Raw genomic sequence first — 21,446 nt, 5'->3', positions numbered from 1 at the left:
TTTTTGGCCAACAATTAACTATCCATTTTTAAAAATCTTAATTATGAGAAAACATGTACATGATATACAAAAGCAAGGAAAATGATCCTACAAGATACTACTTTTGATCTTTTATATAAAACCCAGTCAACTAATAAGAAAACTAAATAAATTGCTTAATTATAGTATATGCTACTGATTTATTTAAAATACTCATATATATCATGGATATATCAATTTTAAATCAAGTAAATTAGTTGAGAGAAACATGATAAATATAAATATCTTAAAGTAATTTATATAGCTTCTCTAATCTCGATAAATCAGTCGATATTGTTTCATATATAAGGACCAGAGGTACATAGTATAAAGATTCACTTGGCAATGCGTTTGTACTCCAAATAAACCTTATAATAAGCAATACAGTTTCTAAGAAACTCTGTATCTAATGACTAATGGCATCAATTTATTAGATAGACAATACTAGATTTTAACACAAATTTCAGCTTTAATTTTACTATAGTTAAGAATATTAAACATTTCAAAATAGCATAAAGTTCTCATCTTTCTACATGTAATAGCGTGTCAATAATAGTGTATATGACATATTTCATAAATCTATAATGTAGAATAAATGTCATATTTACTCATTTTCAGCATTATAGAACACACGAATAAAATAATCGATGATAATCATTAAAAGCAACTAATTCATCTGTTGTACGCATCTAGTTTTCTATAATCAACCATGGGATGTTTTGGGTATGTTATATTTGCTCCACACAAAGGAGCTTGCATAAATCTAGTGCCATATCCCTAAAACACTTGTACTCAAGCCAGCAGCATCAATGGAAACATGCTAGTCCTTTAGAATGCAAACTCTTTCACCATCACTATAAGTCAAGATTAAGGATGATTAAAGACATTGCTGTGGTAAGGCACATAATGGTGAGCATACTTAACTAACCTATCTCTGCTGCTCATTTGACAAAGTCTTTATACATAAAACTACAGACCAATTCCTATTAAGAAGCATATTTCTAACTTGCTGTGAAATGTCCACATTCTAGCTAGCTAGCTTTCTGCGAAAGAATTTTGTAAGCCTTATTATAAAGTCTCAAGGAATTACATATAAAAGTTTGCCAAAAAAAAAAGTCAGTTTAAGCAACTTCTGATTTTTTGCTATGGGTTTTTTTTTCCTCTTCTTCATTTAGCATGCCCTTTGCCTATCTATCTCCCTTCATTTCTTAATTCTAGCTAGCTTTTTTATTTCAAGAAAAGGCATGCTAAACCTACTCCCAATCCCAAAGAGTCGCATCAAATTCTGAACAAAATTTCGAATCCTAGCTATAAGGACATACATACTATAAATGGATTTTTCTTTGAGAAATTGAGGTAAACTCGACACATACATGGTTTTTTTTCAAAGAGGTGAAAAAAAGTTTTTTCCTTTTTTCAGCCCAAATATGCATTTTATCAACTTGCACCTATCCCTTCTCAATCACCACAACCTTCCCGATGCACCACCTTAATCTCCATGAAACATAACATATTCTGTCACACATCAAAACTACAAGTCACTATCATAATTAAACCCTTTACCCAACTAATCATTCATTTTCCACCTATAAAAACTTTCTCTTCCAACACCTCCTCACCCATCAAACAAACATTCATTCTAAAATTAACAACAGTTCTCTCGAGCCTTCTATACTGTAATCAACAAGATGAAGCAAATCCATTTCTTCCTTTTCCTCTTGCTTTCCTCCTCCTTCTCTTCTTTCACTTTAGCTCAGTTAACACCAGCCTCAGCCCCAAACCAGCTCCTAAACCCCCGGCCAAACCTGCACCAGCTGTTCCGGCGCCGGCTCCGGCGAAGCCGTTAGTGCCCAGTGGACCCCAGTCGGGGGATTCCTCGGACGCTTCCAACGACGACATCATTAAGATCCTCAGGAAGGCCAAAAACTTCAATTTCCTTATCCGTCTTCTGAAAACTACCCAGTTGATCAACCAAATCAATTCGCAGCTCATAGCCACAAGATCCGCCAGTGGCCTAACCATTCTGGCTCCCGATGACGATGCTTTCTCCGAACTCAAAGCCGGGTTCCTCAATTCTCTGGACGATAACCAGAAGATAGAACTAGTGCAGTTCCACGTTCTTCCCGTCTACGTTTCCAGCTCCAACTTCGACTCGCTGACCAACCCGGTCCGGACACTCGCCGGACTCAACCCGAGCAGGTTGCAGCTGAACGTGACGGCTTATGGGAGCATGGTGAATATTTCAACTGGGGTGGTCAATACCACAATTGCAGGCATTGTTTACACTGATAGGTCACTGGCCATATATCATCTGAACAAAGTGTTGCTTCCGCTGGATTTCTTCAAGCCAAAGGCTCTGGCTCCGGCGCCGTCGCTGGCACTGGCTAAAGCTCCAAAAGCTGATAAGGAGAATCCGTCCATGGATGGGGATGATGATCAGACCGAGTCAGCGAAGGAGAAGTCCGGGGCTGAGGGTCTGAATGGCGGTTTTCTAGGAACAACGTTGGCTTCAGTCGGAGTAGCTTTGGCGGCGGCTGCTCTAACGGCGTCGTATTGAAGAATTTAAGCTTCGTCATTTAATTTGCAAGCTGTTAATAGTTGTTTTCTTTTCTTTTCTTTTCTTTTCTTTTCTTTGCCCCACAATTTTTCTTATCTTTAATTTGATGTTTTGGTTTTGTGTGCGTGGCATGGGGAGAGATTATTGTATGTGAAGCCTTTGCGTTATATTCGTGCTTTTCAATGAGTAAGATGTGATTGCTTTGTGTAATTTCACTTGCTCTTTTTGTGTTTTCGGCCGACATCAATCTTTATATGTTCTATATACATCTCATCTAAGACGTAAAATCTATGTCCTCTATATAATTATTACTACTAATCTTATTAATATAAGAGCTAATTTATTTTTAATTTAATTTTAAATATAAGAATTTAATTCATTTTATCTCTGATATTTAGTTATTTTTATCAAAGTAATCCCTATAATAATTGCACATATTAAAAGTTTTATCAAATGATAGTTCTAGTTAATACACATGATTAACAGGGGTATTTTAGATAAGACAACAATTATTTATTACTAATAACTAAATTAATTTTCTTAATATCCCCAAATTAGGTATTTAGTTCTTATATTAAGAACATAAGTTAATATTTATTAACTAAGCTCGTTCATTTGCTTGAATGAATTTGGAACAAGGGCATGCATCCTCATATTTGATTGGACAAACGTAATTTTATACTTACATTCTACGTATTTAAAATTAAGTAATTATTTGAGCCTGCAAAATTATTATTGGAAGAGTTTGATAGAGAAAGAAGAAAGGATAAAAAAGGAAACACGTTTTAGAGGTAGCTTTGCTATAATCCATCATAAAGTAAAAAATTGATCTATTTTAATACTCTTCCGGTACTAAATATAGGATCTTTATATACACTATATAAGAATCCTATATTTAGGACCGGAGAAGTATCTCTGAGACCATTTATAACACTGCTTTAATATTGTGATTTTTTTTTAAGAAAAATCCTCTAATTGTATATGTACGTGCGAATTTGCACAACATTGTGAGAATTTTGATGCCAAAAAAAAGAAAGAAGCATACTTAGCATAGTGAGAATTTTATTTCATCACCAATGGGGGATGGGTTGGATATTTCTAAACCCGTCCAAAATTCCATTTCATGGGCGTCTCTTTTTGGGCCTATAATGGAGATTCCTCTTTCATGTCAATTATGTGATTAAAAAAATAAATGGAACTCGCTCTATCAGTTGCAGTTAATTTATAACACAAATATTTCGGCCAAAAAATTATAACTACAATAAAATCTACCAATTAAATTTAAAAAAATTAAGGGGAACCGTTGAACTGGTAAAATACAATTTTTAAAGAGAAAATAATTTTTAAAAAAAGAAAATTATAAAATCCTAAATCAGGTATTTTCATAAAAATATATTGTTATATACTAGCTTCGGTCCTAATTATAAGAGCTAGTTGACTAATTTGAGGAGATTAAGGACGTAAGTTAAATTAGTTATTTGTAATAAATAGATATTGTTTTTTCTAAAATATTCTTGCTAATTGAATGTATCGGCTAGAACTATAATTATTAGAAAGACTATCTTGAAAAAAATGTATAAATATTAGAGACAAAGTGGATTAGAGTTTTATATTTATGACCAAAATAAAAGTCAAACAAGATCTTATAATAAGGACTGGAGGTAGTATAAGTCAATCGTTATAAAAAAAACCTGTTAAAGTGTTGTGAACAATGTTGATTTAGGATTTTGCACATTATCCCATTTTTAAGACTCGAAATGGATAACGTGAATGTAGCATACGTCGAATGATGGAAAGTAGGCATAGCAACTAAGCTACCTTTTATTTTTGGCCAGAGCGGTTAAATTACTCGAAACTAATTCAGTTAGTTTTATTTAGAAAATTAAATTACATTTTCGCATAGATTATCTAATTTAAGAGTAAAATTAATTTGGAAGATTATGAATAGGTTTTTTTTACCAGTGAACATTAATATAAAATATAATATATATCACAAGCTACCAAGTATATACAGTTCATAACACAAAATGCAACTTCAATTATGAGTAAATATTTAATTGAATGCTAGATCCGCTGTGATTTTTCTTTTTGTCAAAGAACCATTCCGAAATTTAAAATGTTCATAAAACTGTGAGCGTCCGCATTCAGTGCTCATCAGTGATGCGGGTGCTCATCACCTGATGATGCTCATCACCTGATGAGCAATCTAGGCCGTCTAGATTTAATATTTTTAAATAATTATTTAAAAATAGGAAAATTATATTTTTAAAGAATGATAGTTAAGAGATTATCTTTATTTTTTATCATATACCTATTAAAATAATTATTTTAAAAAAATAAAAATAAATTAAAATTAAAATTAGACCGTCCAGATCTGATGAGCATTGGGTGCTCATCAAAACTGATGAGCACCCAATGCAAATCCTATAAAACTATTAGTAGAAAGAATAAAACAGTTAACCCCGGGGGGAAAACACAGTGAATGAATCTCCATATTTACTAATGGAATATAAATCAAAATGAAAAGTACTACCTGCAATGCTTGATATAAGAGCTAATTAGTTAATTTGGATAGATTAAAAAGTTTGTTAAATTAGTTATTTGTAATAAATAAGTTCTATTTTTCCTAAAATACCCGTACTAATCGTGTGTGTTAGTTAGAACTACTATTTGATAGAATCTTTAACATGTGTAACTACTACAAGAACTAATTTCAAAAAATAGATAAATATAAGAGGCAAAGTAAATTGAGAGTCTTATATTTAAAACCAAATTGAATGTCAAAATAAAGTAAAGTAAAGTAGTTGGTAAAAAGAGTATGGTAGGTGCCAGGTAACATTATTAATTAGTTCCTCAATCCTTAACACCATATATTTCTGTCAGCCAACGTAATTCGCTTCACTGATGCAAAAAACTAACCTACAGACAGATACAATTAATATATCCACTTTTTCAATTTCATTTTCTAATCACTATTGCATGCAGGTCATTTGATAATAATAACAAAAAAATGTATTCAATCTATTTGTCCAAATCAAAATCTTTTCCGATCACCAATAATAAAATATCCTATTTATTTGCTCATGGGAAGTTGGAAGAAATGGAGCTTCTAACTATATATGTACCTATCGATCTGAACTTATATACCAACCAAGTGTTCTGCTTCTCTCCCACCATTATAAAACGGCCAAAGCTTCATGTAATTCTCTCACAGCCAAACACAACACTCGATTCACCATCATCAACTTTACCAGTCAGTAACACATTGTCACTTAGAAAAGCATTGTTCTTCAAATCAGTCAAACCAATATGACAATACAAAACTCATTGTTCTTGGTCTTTGTTCTAATAATAGGTGCATTCTATTCCTCCACCACCTCAGCCCAGCTGTCTCTGGCAGCGTCTCCGCCTTCTTCAACATCACCGGTGTCAACTCCAACAGCGCCGCCAGCTGCTGCCCCTGGACTGAATACAGTTCCTTTGGTACCTGCTTCACCCAGTGGAGCCCCGACACCGGCCATACCCAAGGCTCCCACCATTGATATAGTGCAAATTCTGAGGAAAGCCAAGAGATTCTCTGTCTTGATACGGTTGCTGAAGACAACCCAATTAATCAACCAACTCAACTCACAGCTCACAACTTCCGGCTCCTCCGGCGGATTGACCGTTTTTGCGCCGGAGGATAGTGCCTTCTCCAAGCTCAAACCAGGGTTCTTGAACTCCCTCGGTGACAGGCAAAAGGTGGAGCTTCTTCAGTTCCACACCATCTCTTCCTTCGTTTCCATCTCCAACTTCGATACTCTCACCAACCCAGTTCAGACCCAGGCCGGCGATGACCCAAAGAGGCTCCAACTCAACGTCACAACAGATGGTGGAAGCCGAGTGAGCATGACCACCGGCGCGGTTAACGCCACCGTGACGGGCACCGTATACACAAATAACAAGCTCGCCATATATCAGGTGGATAAAGTGCTTCTTCCACTTGACTTCGTGCTTCCTAAGGCAGCTCCGGCACCTTCGCCAGCGGTGGCAGCGAAAGCAGATTCGCCTAAATCTGATAACACCAAGTCGTCTTCTGCAAATGAGAATGAAGATAGTGATGACAACGCCAATAAGGCCAATACTGTGGAAGCCTCTGCAGGTTCTGTGAATGTTCATGCAGCGATGATACCTCTTGTTATTGTATCAATGGCGTTTCTCGGTGGAGCCATGATATGAAGTGGCCAGAAGGGGAGATGCAAGATTTCAATCATTTTGTTTGATATTTGGTTAATGTTGTGGGACATTTCTTTTTTGTTTATTTTTCATTTTGATGAGTGGTAATTAATTACTTTTTATTGTATTATTTATTATTGTGGTGAAATTATAAAACCTTTTTTTTCGTAATTTTAATTATTAACCAAGAATTTGGTAGATTGTCAAAGTATATTTACTTCCGCGTTCCAGATAAAAAGAAGCATATTTTATGAGCAAGGAATTGAAGATGAATGCTCCGTTCTGTGGTGAATTAAAAAAAATGACTGAATTCTGTTTTCACTGCTTCTTCTGTTTTATTTAATAATCTCGTTAATTTCTTCCCTCGTCCTCATATTTCTCATATTTATTATACTTTGTAGAGTACTCTTTTATTTCTTAATATCATTTTGCCTTATTATCAAAAAGAATGAATGAATTATAATTAAGATCAGAGACGGAGAAGGAAATATGCATGAATAAATCGTTTTAGCAAAAATGACAGAGGAAATATAGGGGAAGATGAAGGTCGAAAACCTAAAAAGGGTCATACAGTTCACCAAAATAAAAAAATAAAAGGGTCACAGAAAAATAAAAAATGAAGAAGCCATAGAGAAAAGATCACATAATTTCTTCACACCTTCTAGGTGATGCGGACGCTCATAATACAATCCAACTTTGTTTTATTACCTTCTAATGACTTGGGTTTTTTTTTCTTGATCAATTCCTTCCCCAGCCATGTTTTCGATTCATCAAGTCAATACTTAAATTAGCTAAATAGACTTTATCCCTCAAAGTATTACCAAGACACTGATTAATTTTAGCAACACCGTAACTATGTGCGAGAGTAAAATTTTAGCCTAATCAATGGTGTCAGGCTCAAATCATAGGCATATGCAGCCTTTTTATGCATGATGATGTAAAATTAAAAAACTAAAAACATGCAATCTTGAAAGATATAGGAAGAATTACGATTGAATCGGTGCTCATTACTTTGATTAGCATCTTAAGTTTATCACATCTGAATCGTCTATACATTATTTGGATGGGTTGGATTTTATTTTTTTTATTTGTTCAAAATAATTATTTTAATATATATAGAATTTGAAATAGAGATAATCTCTTAATTATCATTCTTTCAAAAAATAATTTTTATTTAAAAATAATTAATTAAAAATTTTAAATATGTACCATTCAAATTAAATATAGACAATCCAAATGAGATGAGTTTAGGATACTCATCAAAGTGATAAGTACTGAAACTAGTTCCAATTACAATCTGGTTTCAAGAAACGAATTTAATTGCCCTAGAGTCTATTAATAATTGAAGAGCATGCAATGACAAAGTTGAAGATATGGAGAATAACAATAAATTCATTTTAGTTACTTATCATTGAGATTTCTTGAGAATTAAAGTCCTGTTTAGTACAAATTATTAAAAATCAAGGACAAGAGTTAGGATTACAATTGAAAAAAATCATTAAAATGAGATTTAACATGAGTAATTGCTTGTTACGTGAGATTAGATACCACAGAAGTGGGATTGGAGAATACCACCTCTTCTCATGGTATTCTCTAATCCCACATATATGGATTTGGCTAATTCCATATACCAAGTAATTTATTATGCTAAATACTCTTTTAATAGATTTTTTCAATTTCAATCTTAATTTCTATCCTTAATTTTTAATACTTCCTACCAAACAGACATAAATTGCTTTATTGGGACCTAATGGGGGTTGAAGTTATTGGGAGCGGAGGAAAAAGGAACTATGAACTTCCCCAGTAATTATAGATAAGGTAAACATGAGCGAAAGAATCTCCTATCATTTAAGGAACATCCTAAATAATTAAGGTGAATCCTATTTTTATGTATTCTTTTCACTAAATGGGAAAAATAAAATTTCTATATAATTTAAGCAGACAAGAAGCAACAATTCAAAAAATTTAAGACAGAGTAACATCCATCCGATCTCTTTTGAGCAGATTGATGTAAATATTCAACCTATACACTGCTAAAAAATATATATGGCCACACCCTCTGAGATTGCTGCACTTCAAATTAAATTATATGAATCCGAAGTGATGGTAACCTAGCTTGTGAAAGCCCAATAGTTGAATGATGTATATATACCTTCGGTTCTATATTATATCACCAACAATTAATGTAAAACATACCTTTCCATGATAGGTAAGGAGACAAGCTCGTAGGAAATTGGAATTTGGAACTATACATTTCATAAAATCATTTTCTTCCCAACTAAACCAACCAAATAGTACCATCCTCACCAGTCCCATTGACAACTTCCACTATATAATAAGCCATGTATTCTTCCTTTATCATCACAACAGAGCAAGTTCTTCTCCTCACTGATCTCTTGTGTGCACTCTCACTCACATTTCCTCTTAAACATAATATAGTCACAATGCAAGAATCCTTCATCTTCACCACTATTCTGGTATTAGTTACCTTCTATTCCACCTCCACTTCAGCACAATCTACACCAGTTCAGGCTCCGGCGGCCACGCCACCTGCAACTCCGCCCACCGCGGCGGCACCTGGACTCAATACGGGTCCCTTGATACCTGCTTCACCCAATGGTGCCCCCACACCTGCCATCCCCAAACGTCCTTCAATTGACATCGTTCAAATTCTGGGGAAGGCAAAGAGATTCTCTGTTCTTATTAGGCTGATGAAGACAACACAACTCATCAACCAACTTAACTCACAGCTCATGACCTCGGGCTCCGGTGGCCTCACCATTTTCGCCCCTGAAGACAGTGCATTCTCCAAACTCAAACCAGGGTTTTTGAACTCCCTCAATGACAGGCAAAAGGTCGAGCTTCTTCAGTTCCACACCATCTCTTCCTTCATCTCCATCTCCAACTTTGATACCCTCACCAACCCCGTTCAGACTCAGGCCGGCGATGACTCCAGAAGGCTCCAACTCAACGTCACAACTTACGGCGGCAACCAAGTGAGCATGACCACCGGTGCCGTTAACGCCACAGTGACCGGCACTGTGTACACAGACAACAAGCTCGCCGTATATCAAGTGGACAAGGTTCTTCTTCCACTAGATTTTGTGCTTCCTAAGGCTCCAGCACCTTCGCCCGCGGTGGCAACGAAGGCAGATTCGCCTAAACCTGATAACACCAAGTCGGGCGGGTCTGCAAATGAGAGTGAAGATGGTGATGATAACGCCAACAATAAGGCCAACACTGTGGAATCCTCTGCAGGTTCTGTGAGTTTCCACGCGGAGATGGTACCTCTTGTTCTTGGGATTGCGTTTCTGGGCGGAGCCATGATATGAGAATGAAAGCTGATTCAAGAATTCGATCTTTTTTTTTTTTTTTTTGCTATTTGGTTGTTACTGTGTTGCATTTATTTTATGTCTCGCTTTCATTTTGATAAGTTGAAGTTATATTTTGATTTGTTATTTATTATTTGTTATCAAATAATTAAATTTGGTTGTACTTGGAAATACCAGAACTTAGTGGGCTTGTTGTCCTCCTACCAAGTTATTTCTATATGGTTGCTTTATATATACAAAATAAAAAAGACTCATACAAAAATCTTATATATATATTTTAACAATCTAAAAATAATTTAATATTGTGGAACTTAACATTGCAAGATCGACCTTAAAGATCATTTTTGCTTTCCATATTTTGGAGAAGATGGGAAGGAGGGAATAAAGAGGAAGAGAAAAGTGATTAATTTCATAAGAACAATAAGAACCTCACTATTTTTAGGAAAACATTTTTTTTTTTGATAGTAAGGAAAGAGAAAACAAAGAACTAGAAACCTCAGCATAGGGAGCCGAGTCATCCTATGCCTTCCGCATTCAGCATATTAGTGACGCTAGTGGGGCCTAAGATCTGAAACCCTGGGCTGAAGTTCAATGCGAATTTGGCAAGCATATCTGCTCTAGCGTTCTCCTCTCTGCAGCAGCGTTGCAGGTCTATTTGCCAATCTCGATCCAACACTTGCTTCACCTCCGTAATCAAGGACCAATCCTGATGTAACTCCGGGACGTTGCCTCGTAACAATTGAAAAACCTCATGACTATCTGTTTCGAGAACTGCATCTTTACCTATAACAAAACTTATTACTTTACCTAGCTATAACAAATCTTAGTTTAATTCTCCCTATTTTTTAAGAACAAAGTTATGAAGAAAACATGTAGCATCCATATTTTCCCCCTATTTTCTCTCTCCCATTTTTCTCTCATGTAATTCCGATCTCGCTCCTATATATTTATTCCCCCTCTACTTTCTCCTCACCGTACTCTACTTCCCTCCCAACATCTAAGCACAAGGTCAAAATTTCTGGTGATTAGCTCCTTTTCTGGCACAACTCAAGTTAAATTGTTGTGTTGACCAACAAATTAAAGTTAGATTATTGCAATCCATTAAGAAGTAATAAAAGGTCTGGTGTGAAGGTTACTTCTGGTTTCAGATTAGATTTCAGTACTTATATAAAATAAATTTAAAGATATTAACAATTGATCAATCAATTCACATACAAGGTTGAATTTCAGTTACATTCATTTGTATCTGATAGTCTCACAGATTCTTTGGCACCGGTTTATTAACTTGGTTGTGATTCTTTTATTCTACCAATTTGACACATACGGCCAGCTGGCTCATCCCTTAATCCTAATTAATTACCTCATCCTCCAATTAACAATTTGCTTTATTTCATTATCCTCTGATTGCTTGATGGAGATGTTCGGCCATATACACATCTAAAATGACCACCTTCTGATATCACATGTCACATTATATGTGTCACAGTGATATCATTCGATATGAAAGCCCATCTTTAGTCACTATCTCATTTCTAGTAATTATCACTAGTCATTTCTGGGGTAGGCAAGGAGATTAATTATTAGCCAAAAAATTGGAATTAATAGTAATACATTTTCTTGCCAACTAGTTAAATCCTCATTATCCTTCATATCCACAAGCTCAGCTCTATATAAAAAGCCATGCCTCGTTCCCTTTTCGTCACAACATAGTCATCAAACAGAGTAAGTTCCTCCCCTCACTCTTGTGTACAATATCAGTACCCAAACTTGTTCATAAATTTCCCAAACCATCTTATATTAAGTTCTTATACCCAACGAAAGCAAAACAAAAAACAAAACAAAAAGGTCAAATGCAAGAATCGATTATCTTTACCGCCACTCTATTATTAGTCACCGTCTTCTTTTCCACCACCTCTTCAGCCCAGCTGTCACCAATTCAGGCTCCCATTGCATCATCTCCAACAGTCCCACCGATGCCTCCGGCCACTGCATCAGCGCGTGGTGGTCTCAATACGGTTCCCTCACAGTGTGTTCGGCTCAAAAAAAGGGGAGAGGAGGGGAGAGGAGAAGAGAGATTTTAATGGAGGGAAAAAGAAGAAGAGGGTGCAGAGGAATTTTAATATTATCTTTTCAGATTGATGAGAAAAGAGAGGAGGGGAAGAATTGTTTATGATAGGATATATGATCTAATAAGCGTACAACAATTACAATCCTTTCCTCACGTGATATAAGATTAAAAGGGTATATATGGATATTAAAAACTAATTATAAAAAAATTAGTCAGGGTAAGCTAAAATATTGCTATTTTTCCTCCCACCATTTGGACAGGGGAGGGTTATGAGGGGAGAGAAGGGAAAACCTTTTAAAAAATTTCCTTCCCTCCTAAAATTTCAGCAATCCAAACAGGAGAAGGGGAGCAAAGTTCCTCCTACCACCTCTCTTCCCCTCCTCTTCCTCACACTAAACAAGCTCTTGGTACCTTATTCACCCTATGGACCCCCCTGCGGTCGCCCCCAAACGTCCCACCATTGAAATAGTTCAAATTCTGAGGAAGGCCGAGAGATTCTCTGTCCTTATTAACCCAACTGATCAACCAACTCAACCTTCAGCATATGACCTCAGTCTCCGGTGGACTCACCATTTTCGCCCCTGAAGATAGTGCCTTCTCCAAACTCAAACCAGGGTTCTTGAACTCCCTCAATGACAGGCAAAAGGTGGAACCATCTCTTCCTTCCCTCTCCAATTTCGATACTCTTACCATCCATTCCCGTTCAGACTCAGGCCGGCGATGACCCCAACAGGTTTCAACTGAACGTCACAACTTACAGCGGTAGCCAAGTGAGCATGACCACTGGAGCTGTTAACGCCACCGTGACCGGCACCGTGTATGCAGACAACAAGCTTGCAATCTATCAGGTTGAGAAGGTTCTTCTTCCGCTGGACATCGTACTCCTAAGGCTCCAGCACCTTCGCCGGCCGTGGCAGCGAAAGCGAATTCTCCTAAATCTGAGAGTTCCAAGTCGGGATCTGCAAATGAGAGTGAGGATGGCAATGACGAGGCTAATAATTGAGACCAATATTGTGGAAGCCTCCACTGGTTCTGTTAGCTTCCTTGCCGATATATTACCTATTAGATCAATTTTGTTTTGTTTCGCTCTTTGATTTTGGTTGTTGTTGAGTTGCATTTGTGGTGTCTCTTTTGTGAGGATATGGAATTACTTTTTGGTTTGTTATCTATATCAAACAATAATAAAAGTTTGGAATTACTTGTTTTCATAAAAAGTCTGTTTCAGAGTTTGGAATTAATTACATTTTGATTATTGTTACCAAGGTGATAGTGCATTGACCTAATAGGCTTGTATTCCGTAACTTAGACCTCTCTGTTCACAAAAAGGAAAAAAAAAACAGAGAGAAATAATTCTATAATTGTCTATTTAGTTACTGTTCTAAAAGAAATAATCGCTAGATCAGGTCCTTCTCTGATAAATAAAAAGTATATAACGTCTTCCCCTAGAGGCATGGATAGACATAACGAAGACACAAAAGGGTGCTTCACTCTAATATTACAAATTTTTATTTTAAAATTTGTTTAATTTTATTATTTGTTGGAAAAAAAACCCCAATTTACATAGTTCTTCATTTCATGCCCCTCATATGTTGATGTCTAACTCCACTTTGGATAGAGAAGCTGTTGAGATTATAAGTCGCAGAACCAATACATCAAGAAGCCACTTTTTAAGAAGGATCCCTCTATGCAATTACTTGCTCAAGCCTAATAAATTAACAAAAGAAATCCCCAAATATCAACAACCATATAAAATTATTTGCGAATTCATTGATAAAATTCCCGACTTAAAGCTCAAAACTGTAATAGTTTAGTTTCAAAACCACGTTTCTAACTTCAGAAAGAAGAGCATCATTTTATAATTTCAAAGAGGATGATTATCCAATAAAACCATTAATAAATCTCAGGTCTTAATTATAAGACCTTGTTTATAGACTGCAAATGAAGTCTTATAATTAAATTAAGACCAAATGTAATATGACATTTCCTTAGTAATTAAATTACGGCCCCCTCCTCTATAATCCTTTCCATTAAAAAACTTTCCAGCATTTCTGAGCATACACTCTTTGTCAAGATAACCTCCTTGTTGCCCCGCTCTCCGGATGATGCAACTCTCTATACATTTTAATCTACTAAATATGTATGTCATTTAGTTAAAATGATGCTCAAAATGAATTTATATGTACTGTTACAACATCTTGTACTTTTTAATATTTTTTGCTCATGATTGATTATATTGATTACAAGAAAATAAGCTGACCTTTCTTTCTCATTGAATGGCTAGGGACTTATCCTCCTCCTATAAATGAAGAAATTATGTTGAGAGTTACGGGTATGCACTATCAGGTGTAAGGCTACAATATTAATATTCCTTAATCCTAATTGTCACTCCCACTTAAGAAACTAACAATTTGATTGACGCAAATATATTCAACCTATATACACATTCCCTTTGGCATTATATATTACATATTCATGCATCCCAATTATATTGATGTTGATAGTCCCTTTGATGTGAAATCCAAGTAGTTCACTGATTTATCCCTCTGGTTTCCCCACCGATCTATCATCTCAAATATCCAACAATCAGTTACCAATAATGCACCAAATATCTTTCCACGATAGGTGAGGAGATTCATTATTAACTATAAAGTTGGAAATATACCTTTTCATTAATCATTTTCATCGATCCCTAGCTACTATGATGGACGATAAGTACCAAAACTGGTTCCTAACATTACGACTTACACGCTCTCAACTATAAAATGTTCCCATATCTTCTTCTTTCCTCCTCACAACAAAATTATATATCACACACAGCAAGTTAGTTCTTCCACTGGCTCTTGTGTACTCTATCGCTTAAACTTCTTCATCGAATTCACAAGCCAATCTCAAAAATTTCATACCCAACAAAAACAAACAAGTCAGAATGCAAGGATCCTTTGTCTTCACCTCGCTTCTACTACTAGTCACCTTCTTCTATTCCACCACTGCACAGTTATCACCACTTCAGGCTCCGGCTGTGTCAACTCCGACAGCTTCACCGACGACTCCAGCAGCTGCACCAGCGCCGGGACTCAATACGGTTCCTCTGGTACCCGCTTCACCCAATGGGGCTCCGACACCCATCATACCCAAAGTTCCCTCCATTGACATTGTGCAAATTCTGAGGAAGGCCAAGAGATTCACTGTTCTGATACGGTTGCTGAAGACAAACCAATTAATCAACCAACTTAACTCGCAGCTCATGACCTCAGGCTCCGGTGGACTCACCATTTTCGCCCCTGAAGATAGTTCCTTCTCAAAACTCAAACCAGGGTTCTTAAACTCCCTCAGTGACAGGCAAAAGGTCGAGCTTCTTCAGTTCCACACCATCTCTTCCTTCATCTCCATCTCCAACTTCGATACTCTGACCAACCCAGTTCAGACTCAGGCCGGCGACGACCCAAAAAGGCTCCCAACTTAACGTCACAACTGACAGCGGCAGCCGAGTGAGCATGATGACCGGCGCCGTCAACGCCACCGTGACGGGCACAGTGTACACAGACAACAAGCTCGCCATTTATCAGGTGGACAAGGTGCTTCTTCCACTTGACATTGTGCTTCCTAAGGCCCCATCTCCTTCGGCGGCGGCGGTAGCTAAAGCAGATTCGCCTAAATCTGATAACACCAAGTCGGGATCTGCAAACGAGAGTGAAGATGGTGGTGATAACGCCAACAAGGCCAATAATGTGGAAGTCTCCGCAGGTTCTCTGAGTTTCCAAGCAGAAATGATTCCTCTCGTTCTCGGGGTTGCGTTTCTGGGCGGAGCCATGATATAAAGTAGCAGATGATCCAAGAGTTGCATCTATATTTTCCACTCTTTGGTTATCGTTGCGGCGCATTTCTTTATGTTTTTTTTTTTCATTTTGCTTTTACCTTCAACAAATAGTCCAGTGTTTAATAAGGGATGAAGCAGATGGTTGCCAAGTTAATTAAATGTTATTAATCAAAATAGTAATTCTCTATTTTTTAACAATAAGGCCTGGAGACTTCTTGGCTCATCATGCTATTACTTTAGGTTTACATACAACTACATTGATTTTAGTAAAAGGTGTTTTGATGCATGTGGTTCCAAGTTAATGCCGGATAAAAAAGATTTTGGTTATAATTTTCCTTGTGATGGTCCAAGATAGGGTAGCATTTGTGATATCTCAGCTTGAGACACATTTTATTTAGCATTTTTCTGAATGTTAAATACCATTAGATGGGTTATATACTTTTTATTGGCACATTAAATTATGGCAGGGCAACGTTTCATAATTTAATGAATCTTCTACCTATTTGATGATGATTTAAGAGATTATCTATAATTAAACTCTTCACAACTTATCAACGGATATATCCTTTTGGCATGAATAGTTTATTAGGGTGTGGTTGTTCTCATTGGGACATTTTGTTTGGGCTACTAAATTTATGTTCTTAATCTCCAGTCGCGGATATTGGCAGGAATTGAACTGCTCTATCAGGGACATAGTTATGGATCAAGAAATTGTCTTCGAGATTAATTGTCACATTTATACTAGTATTTATACAAACAAAAATATGATAAATGAAGGAACCTTAATTGAATAGCTTAATCTTTTTATCACTCATAAAATTCAAGAAGTTGTTGAATTTTTAGTGTATATACTAAAATTATGTTAGTTGTAATATTATAATAATATAAAGTTAGTATTATAATATCACAATACAATGATATATAATGTAACGTTAGCACACGTCAAGGAAAAAGTATGTTGGGCCTTTGTATACACACACATACAAATGGGTGGATACTTATAGATATTACTAGATTTTTCAATTTGTTAGGTAGGACAATATTTAGATTACAGCTAAATAGACTTTTTATCCCTCAACTTAATTATTACTAAACCAAATACTCACTTAATTCACATGCTACTAAGTTACTTCATTCAATTAAATAAGATTTCATTTCTTCATTCGGAAATTGGACATTAGCATAAAAAATATTTGAAGATATGATAATAAAGCAAGTAGATACATAATTTTTTTAATATATTATTCAATAGCCAATACTAATGGATCATATCCAAGCATTGTCGAAGAAAATCATTCTTACATTTTCACGGGTCCAAATTGAAAACTTGTTACTTAAAATGGGGACTTGTCCTCGTTAATTAGGGAATATAATTAACTTTTTTCTGATTAATTAAACGGCGACTTGTCCTCTCCAATAATTAAATGAAGCAATGTTTGTAGGATAAAGGTTATAAGTATGGTAGGTGTGTAAAGCTAAATATATCCCATAAGGATCCTGATTGACGCTACATTACACTTAAGAAGCTAATTACAATTTGATTGATGCAAATATTCAACCTGTACTCATCGAAAATAGCCACCCCTTGACATTATATTTCATGTTACATGCATCTCAATTGATGCTGATACTTCCTTTATGAAAGCCAAGTTGTTGGTTGTTATCCCCAAATATCCAACACTTAATCATCAATGATAATAATAATGCTGCATAAAGTACTTATCTTTCTAGGGTGGGTGTGACATTGCTTCTTAACTAGAAAGTTGCAATTATAGCTTTCATTATTAATCTTTTTCATCTCAACTAAACCTCTTGTTATATGGGTCTTTGTTTGATGCTCATCACAATGATATCGATTAGCATCATCACATATACTCATCAGTATAATACAATCTAGATCAATCAAAATCTGATGCGGATGATTGAGATTTAAAAATTTTAATATGCAATTTTTTAATGATAAATTTATTTTTCTAAAACAAAAGTGTTAGTTATAAGATTATCTTTGTTTTGAATTCTGTATCTATTAAAATAAAATATTAATTAATATATATATAAACTTAAATTCAATCTGGACCATTCAAAATTAATCTAGATGGTTCAAGTGAAGATGGACACTCCATCCTCATTATTGTGATCACCATAGAATGTGCTCTCCTTGTTATATTAACTCGCTATTATTGCCTCCCAGACACACACCCTCGGGGGCTCAACTTATAAAATCCCATATCCTTTTCCTTTCTCCTCACAACAGCAAGTTCTTCTACTCACTCTTTCATCATCAACCTCACAAGCCATCTCAATTCTTTCATATCCAATAAAACCAAATACTACCTCCTGTCCTTAATATAAAATCCTGTTTAACTTTTATTTTGGTCTTAAATATAAGATCTCAATCCACTTTGTCTCTCACATTTATATATTCTTTTCCAAAATAACCCTTCTAACAGTGATAGTTCTAGTCAATATATTTGATTAGCAAGGATATTTTAGGAAAAACAACACCTATTTAGGACAAATAACTAACCCAACTTACTTCTTTAATCTCCTCAAATTAGTTAACTGGGTCTTATAGTAGGAGGTAGTAAGTCATTATGCACAGATCACTTGTCTTTACTTCTCTTCTACTACTTGTCCCCCCCTTCTATTCCACCACCACTTCAGCGCAGCCGTCGCGCCTTCAACCTCCAGTGGGATCGGCTCTGACAGCTCCACCGGCAACCCCCGTCACTGCACCATCGCCGGGATTCAATACGGTTCCTTTGTTACCTGCTTCACCGAATGGAACTCCGACACCCATCGTCCCCAAAGCTCCCTCCATTGACATTGTGCAAATTCTGAGGAAGGCCAAGAGATTCACTGTTCTGACACGGTTGCTGAAGACAACCCAATTAATCAACCAACTTAACTCGCAGCTCATGACCTCAGGCTCCGGTGGACTCACCATTTTCACCCCCGAAGATAGTGCTTTCTCCAAACTCAAACCAGGGTTCTTGAACACCCTCAATGACAGGCAAAAGGTCGAGCTTCTTTAGTTCCACACCATCTCTTCCTTCATTTCCATCTCCAACTTCGATACTCTAACCAACCCAGTTCAGACTCAGGCCGGCGACGACCCAAAAAGGCTCCAACTTGACGTCACAACTGACAGCGGAAGCGGAGTGAGCATGATGACCGGCGCCGTTAATGCCACCGTGACGGGCACAGTGTACACAGACAACAAGCTCGCCATATATTAGGTAGACAAGGTTCTTTTTCCACTTGACTTTGTGATTCCCAAGGCACCGGCACCGTCTCCAGAGGCGGCAGCGAAAGCAGAATCGCCTAACAATGAGGGTGGAGATGATAACAATGAGGCTAATAAGGCCAATGCAGCGGAATCTTCTGCAGCTTCTGTGAGTTTTTGCTCAGAAATGATACCTTTTCTTCTTGGCTTTGCGTTTCTGGGCGGATCCATGATATGAAGACTGAAGCGAAAATTTATACAGGAGTCCGATCTCTTGTTTTTCCTGTTTGTTTATACTATTTTGGGTTGGGGTTCGTTAATTTTATTTTCTTTTTTATTTAAGTGATGAGAAAAATCAATTTTTTATGTTTCGTATTTATTTTATAAATAATTAGAAATTATAATCGACTGAACAGGATTTATGTCTGGCTATGAGTCAAGACAAAAATATATCCTTCAACGCTTCAACATTTAAATTGATAAATTGTTCGGTTCTCACTTTGGCTATTATTATTACACATTTATTTTTATTTTTATACACAAAAAATGTTAGAATTGAACTTAATTTCCTTCATTTGAAATGATGATTTAAAATCCAATAATGAATCTATTCAGTATTGTGATGATAGTATTTAAGCAAAACAACTAACTATAAGGACATTGTATGTTTCTTCCCTCAATCTACGACTTCTCTACCCTATCTGGTTTACGAAAAGCAATAAATATAAACATGCTATATCTGGTAGAATTTCAATATATAATATTTTAATATATCATATCATAAAAACTAAAAAAATAAGAATTTTAAATTTCTTGTTAAATAAACCGGCTTGTCTAAGTTCTCTTTTTTTTGTGTTTTGGCACTTTTTCTTGCAGTTTGATGGGCCGGGCTATCAGCAGCCCTAAATTCCAATTCAGTTTATCACATAAATGATAGCACTCTCTCCGCAATTTTTTAATAGCTCACAGCGATCCTCCAACATAATAGAAGATAATTCTATTCAAGTTTCTGTAAGGCACTAAATATAAACATTTTATTTAATAAAGATTTAAATCTTCATTCGCCATACCAAGTTGGAATCAGATGCAATACATAGGATAGTAGGAAAAAAATAATCTCATTATTTGTGACTTTAAGATAAGGAAAAATTCTAATTCATTAAATCTAGCTGAAAAAATGTAAATTCAAATTCATGCTTACAGTTTTAACACATTCATAAGCAGGTCATATGGCCTAATTAGATGTTTATGAATATTACCAAATGATCAGAATGTCCCTCTTTAATTAAAAGAGAAAATTGATTAATTTTCTTTTTTAATTAAACAAGGGCACATTATGGTCATTTAGCAAATTTAGGAATCCTTAATTAGCCTTATGACTTTATTATAAATTTTTTAAAAATGTAAGCCTAAATTTAGATTTAGATATTTCGACTTGATTTAATTAGAATTTTTTCTAAAGATAATATGACTTATTTTTCACTATAAATTTTAGTAAACGTATGATATTCTAATTTGGGATGTTTTCTTTTATTGAATTATGTGTTCTTTCTTTGTTCATTTATTTATGTTTGACTTTGTTGTTTAATTTATTTTTGAGGACCCCTAGACTTGGTCAGATGATCAATTAATGATTTGTATAATTTTCTACCTTTACTTATTTATTTCACATATTATGACAGCGTGACATGTCACATGTAACGCATGGAAGATTATTCTAATTTTTTTAAAGTTTCTCATAAACAAATTAATGAGGAGGTACATGTTTTAATCAATCCAGGGCCGAATAGAATTTTTTTTCCCCATCTTACTATGTTATATATTTAAGCACACACCAAAGAGTATTCAACCAAAAAATACAGCACAAGGAAAATAAAAGGGGGGAAAAAACCTGCCTTGGCTTTTGGGCCTTATTTTGATTGTAATGATAAAGTTTAACCCATAATCTCATTTTCAATCCAATAATCATGAAAGTAACATTTCATATATTTATTATTATTATTTATATAACCAATAGTTTTTGAGGTCTTAAGTTGGACAGTACATATTTGTCTTTTCCACTATGAATAATTAATCATAACTCTTCTTCTATAGCTATCAATATTTGTCTTCTCTACTTCTTCTTCTCCAGAGAATTTAAATTTTACTTTGATAGCTTATCATTACAAGTTAAAACATTTAATAACAAATTTTGAATTAGCCTTTCGCATTAG

At 35.4% G+C, this 21,446-nt stretch overlaps 2 protein-coding genes and 3 pseudogenes across 2 annotated transcripts; all 5 read left to right on the top strand.

Annotated features, from left to right (window-relative positions):
• Positions 1–1,657: 1,657 nt before the first annotated feature.
• On the top strand, positions 1,658–2,862 carry LOC114727595 (fasciclin-like arabinogalactan protein 12; annotated as a pseudogene).
• Positions 2,863–5,796: 2,934 nt separating this feature from the next.
• On the top strand, positions 5,797–6,886 carry LOC114727596 (fasciclin-like arabinogalactan protein 12). Its single transcript, XM_028914292.1, has 2 exons — positions 5,797–6,813; positions 6,851–6,886. Exon 1 carries the CDS (start codon positions 5,885–5,887, stop codon positions 6,791–6,793), a length of 909 nt encoding a protein of 302 aa, XP_028770125.1. The 5' UTR covers positions 5,797–5,884; the 3' UTR covers positions 6,794–6,813; positions 6,851–6,886.
• A 2,279-nt stretch (positions 6,887–9,165) lies between these two features.
• On the top strand, positions 9,166–10,324 carry LOC114727594 (fasciclin-like arabinogalactan protein 12). The gene has a single exon (XM_028914290.1). It carries the CDS (start codon positions 9,235–9,237, stop codon positions 10,120–10,122), a length of 888 nt encoding a protein of 295 aa, XP_028770123.1. The 5' UTR covers positions 9,166–9,234; the 3' UTR covers positions 10,123–10,324.
• A 4,749-nt stretch (positions 10,325–15,073) lies between these two features.
• LOC114727600 (fasciclin-like arabinogalactan protein 12) lies at positions 15,074–16,128 on the top strand (annotated as a pseudogene).
• Positions 16,129–17,826: 1,698 nt separating this feature from the next.
• LOC114727593 (fasciclin-like arabinogalactan protein 11) lies at positions 17,827–19,471 on the top strand (annotated as a pseudogene).
• Positions 19,472–21,446: the final 1,975 nt, after the last annotated feature.

Source organism: Neltuma alba, unplaced genomic scaffold (genome assembly GCF_004799145.2).
Source record: "Neltuma alba isolate B1F8T4 unplaced genomic scaffold, ASM479914v2 tig00012493_pilon, whole genome shotgun sequence".
Classification (NCBI taxonomy): domain Eukaryota; kingdom Viridiplantae; phylum Streptophyta; class Magnoliopsida; order Fabales; family Fabaceae; genus Neltuma; species Neltuma alba.
The sequence above is the reverse complement of the archived record's forward strand: the minus strand, read 5'-3'. Positions and strand labels throughout refer to the sequence as shown.

What these genes read in the sequence shown, in the direction of transcription:
- LOC114727596 (XM_028914292.1), top strand. Translation starts at nt 5,885, where the DNA reads ATGACAATACAAAACTCATTGTTCTTGGTCTTTGTTCTAATAATAGGT.
- LOC114727594 (XM_028914290.1), top strand. Translation starts at nt 9,235, where the DNA reads ATGCAAGAATCCTTCATCTTCACCACTATTCTGGTATTAGTTACCTTC.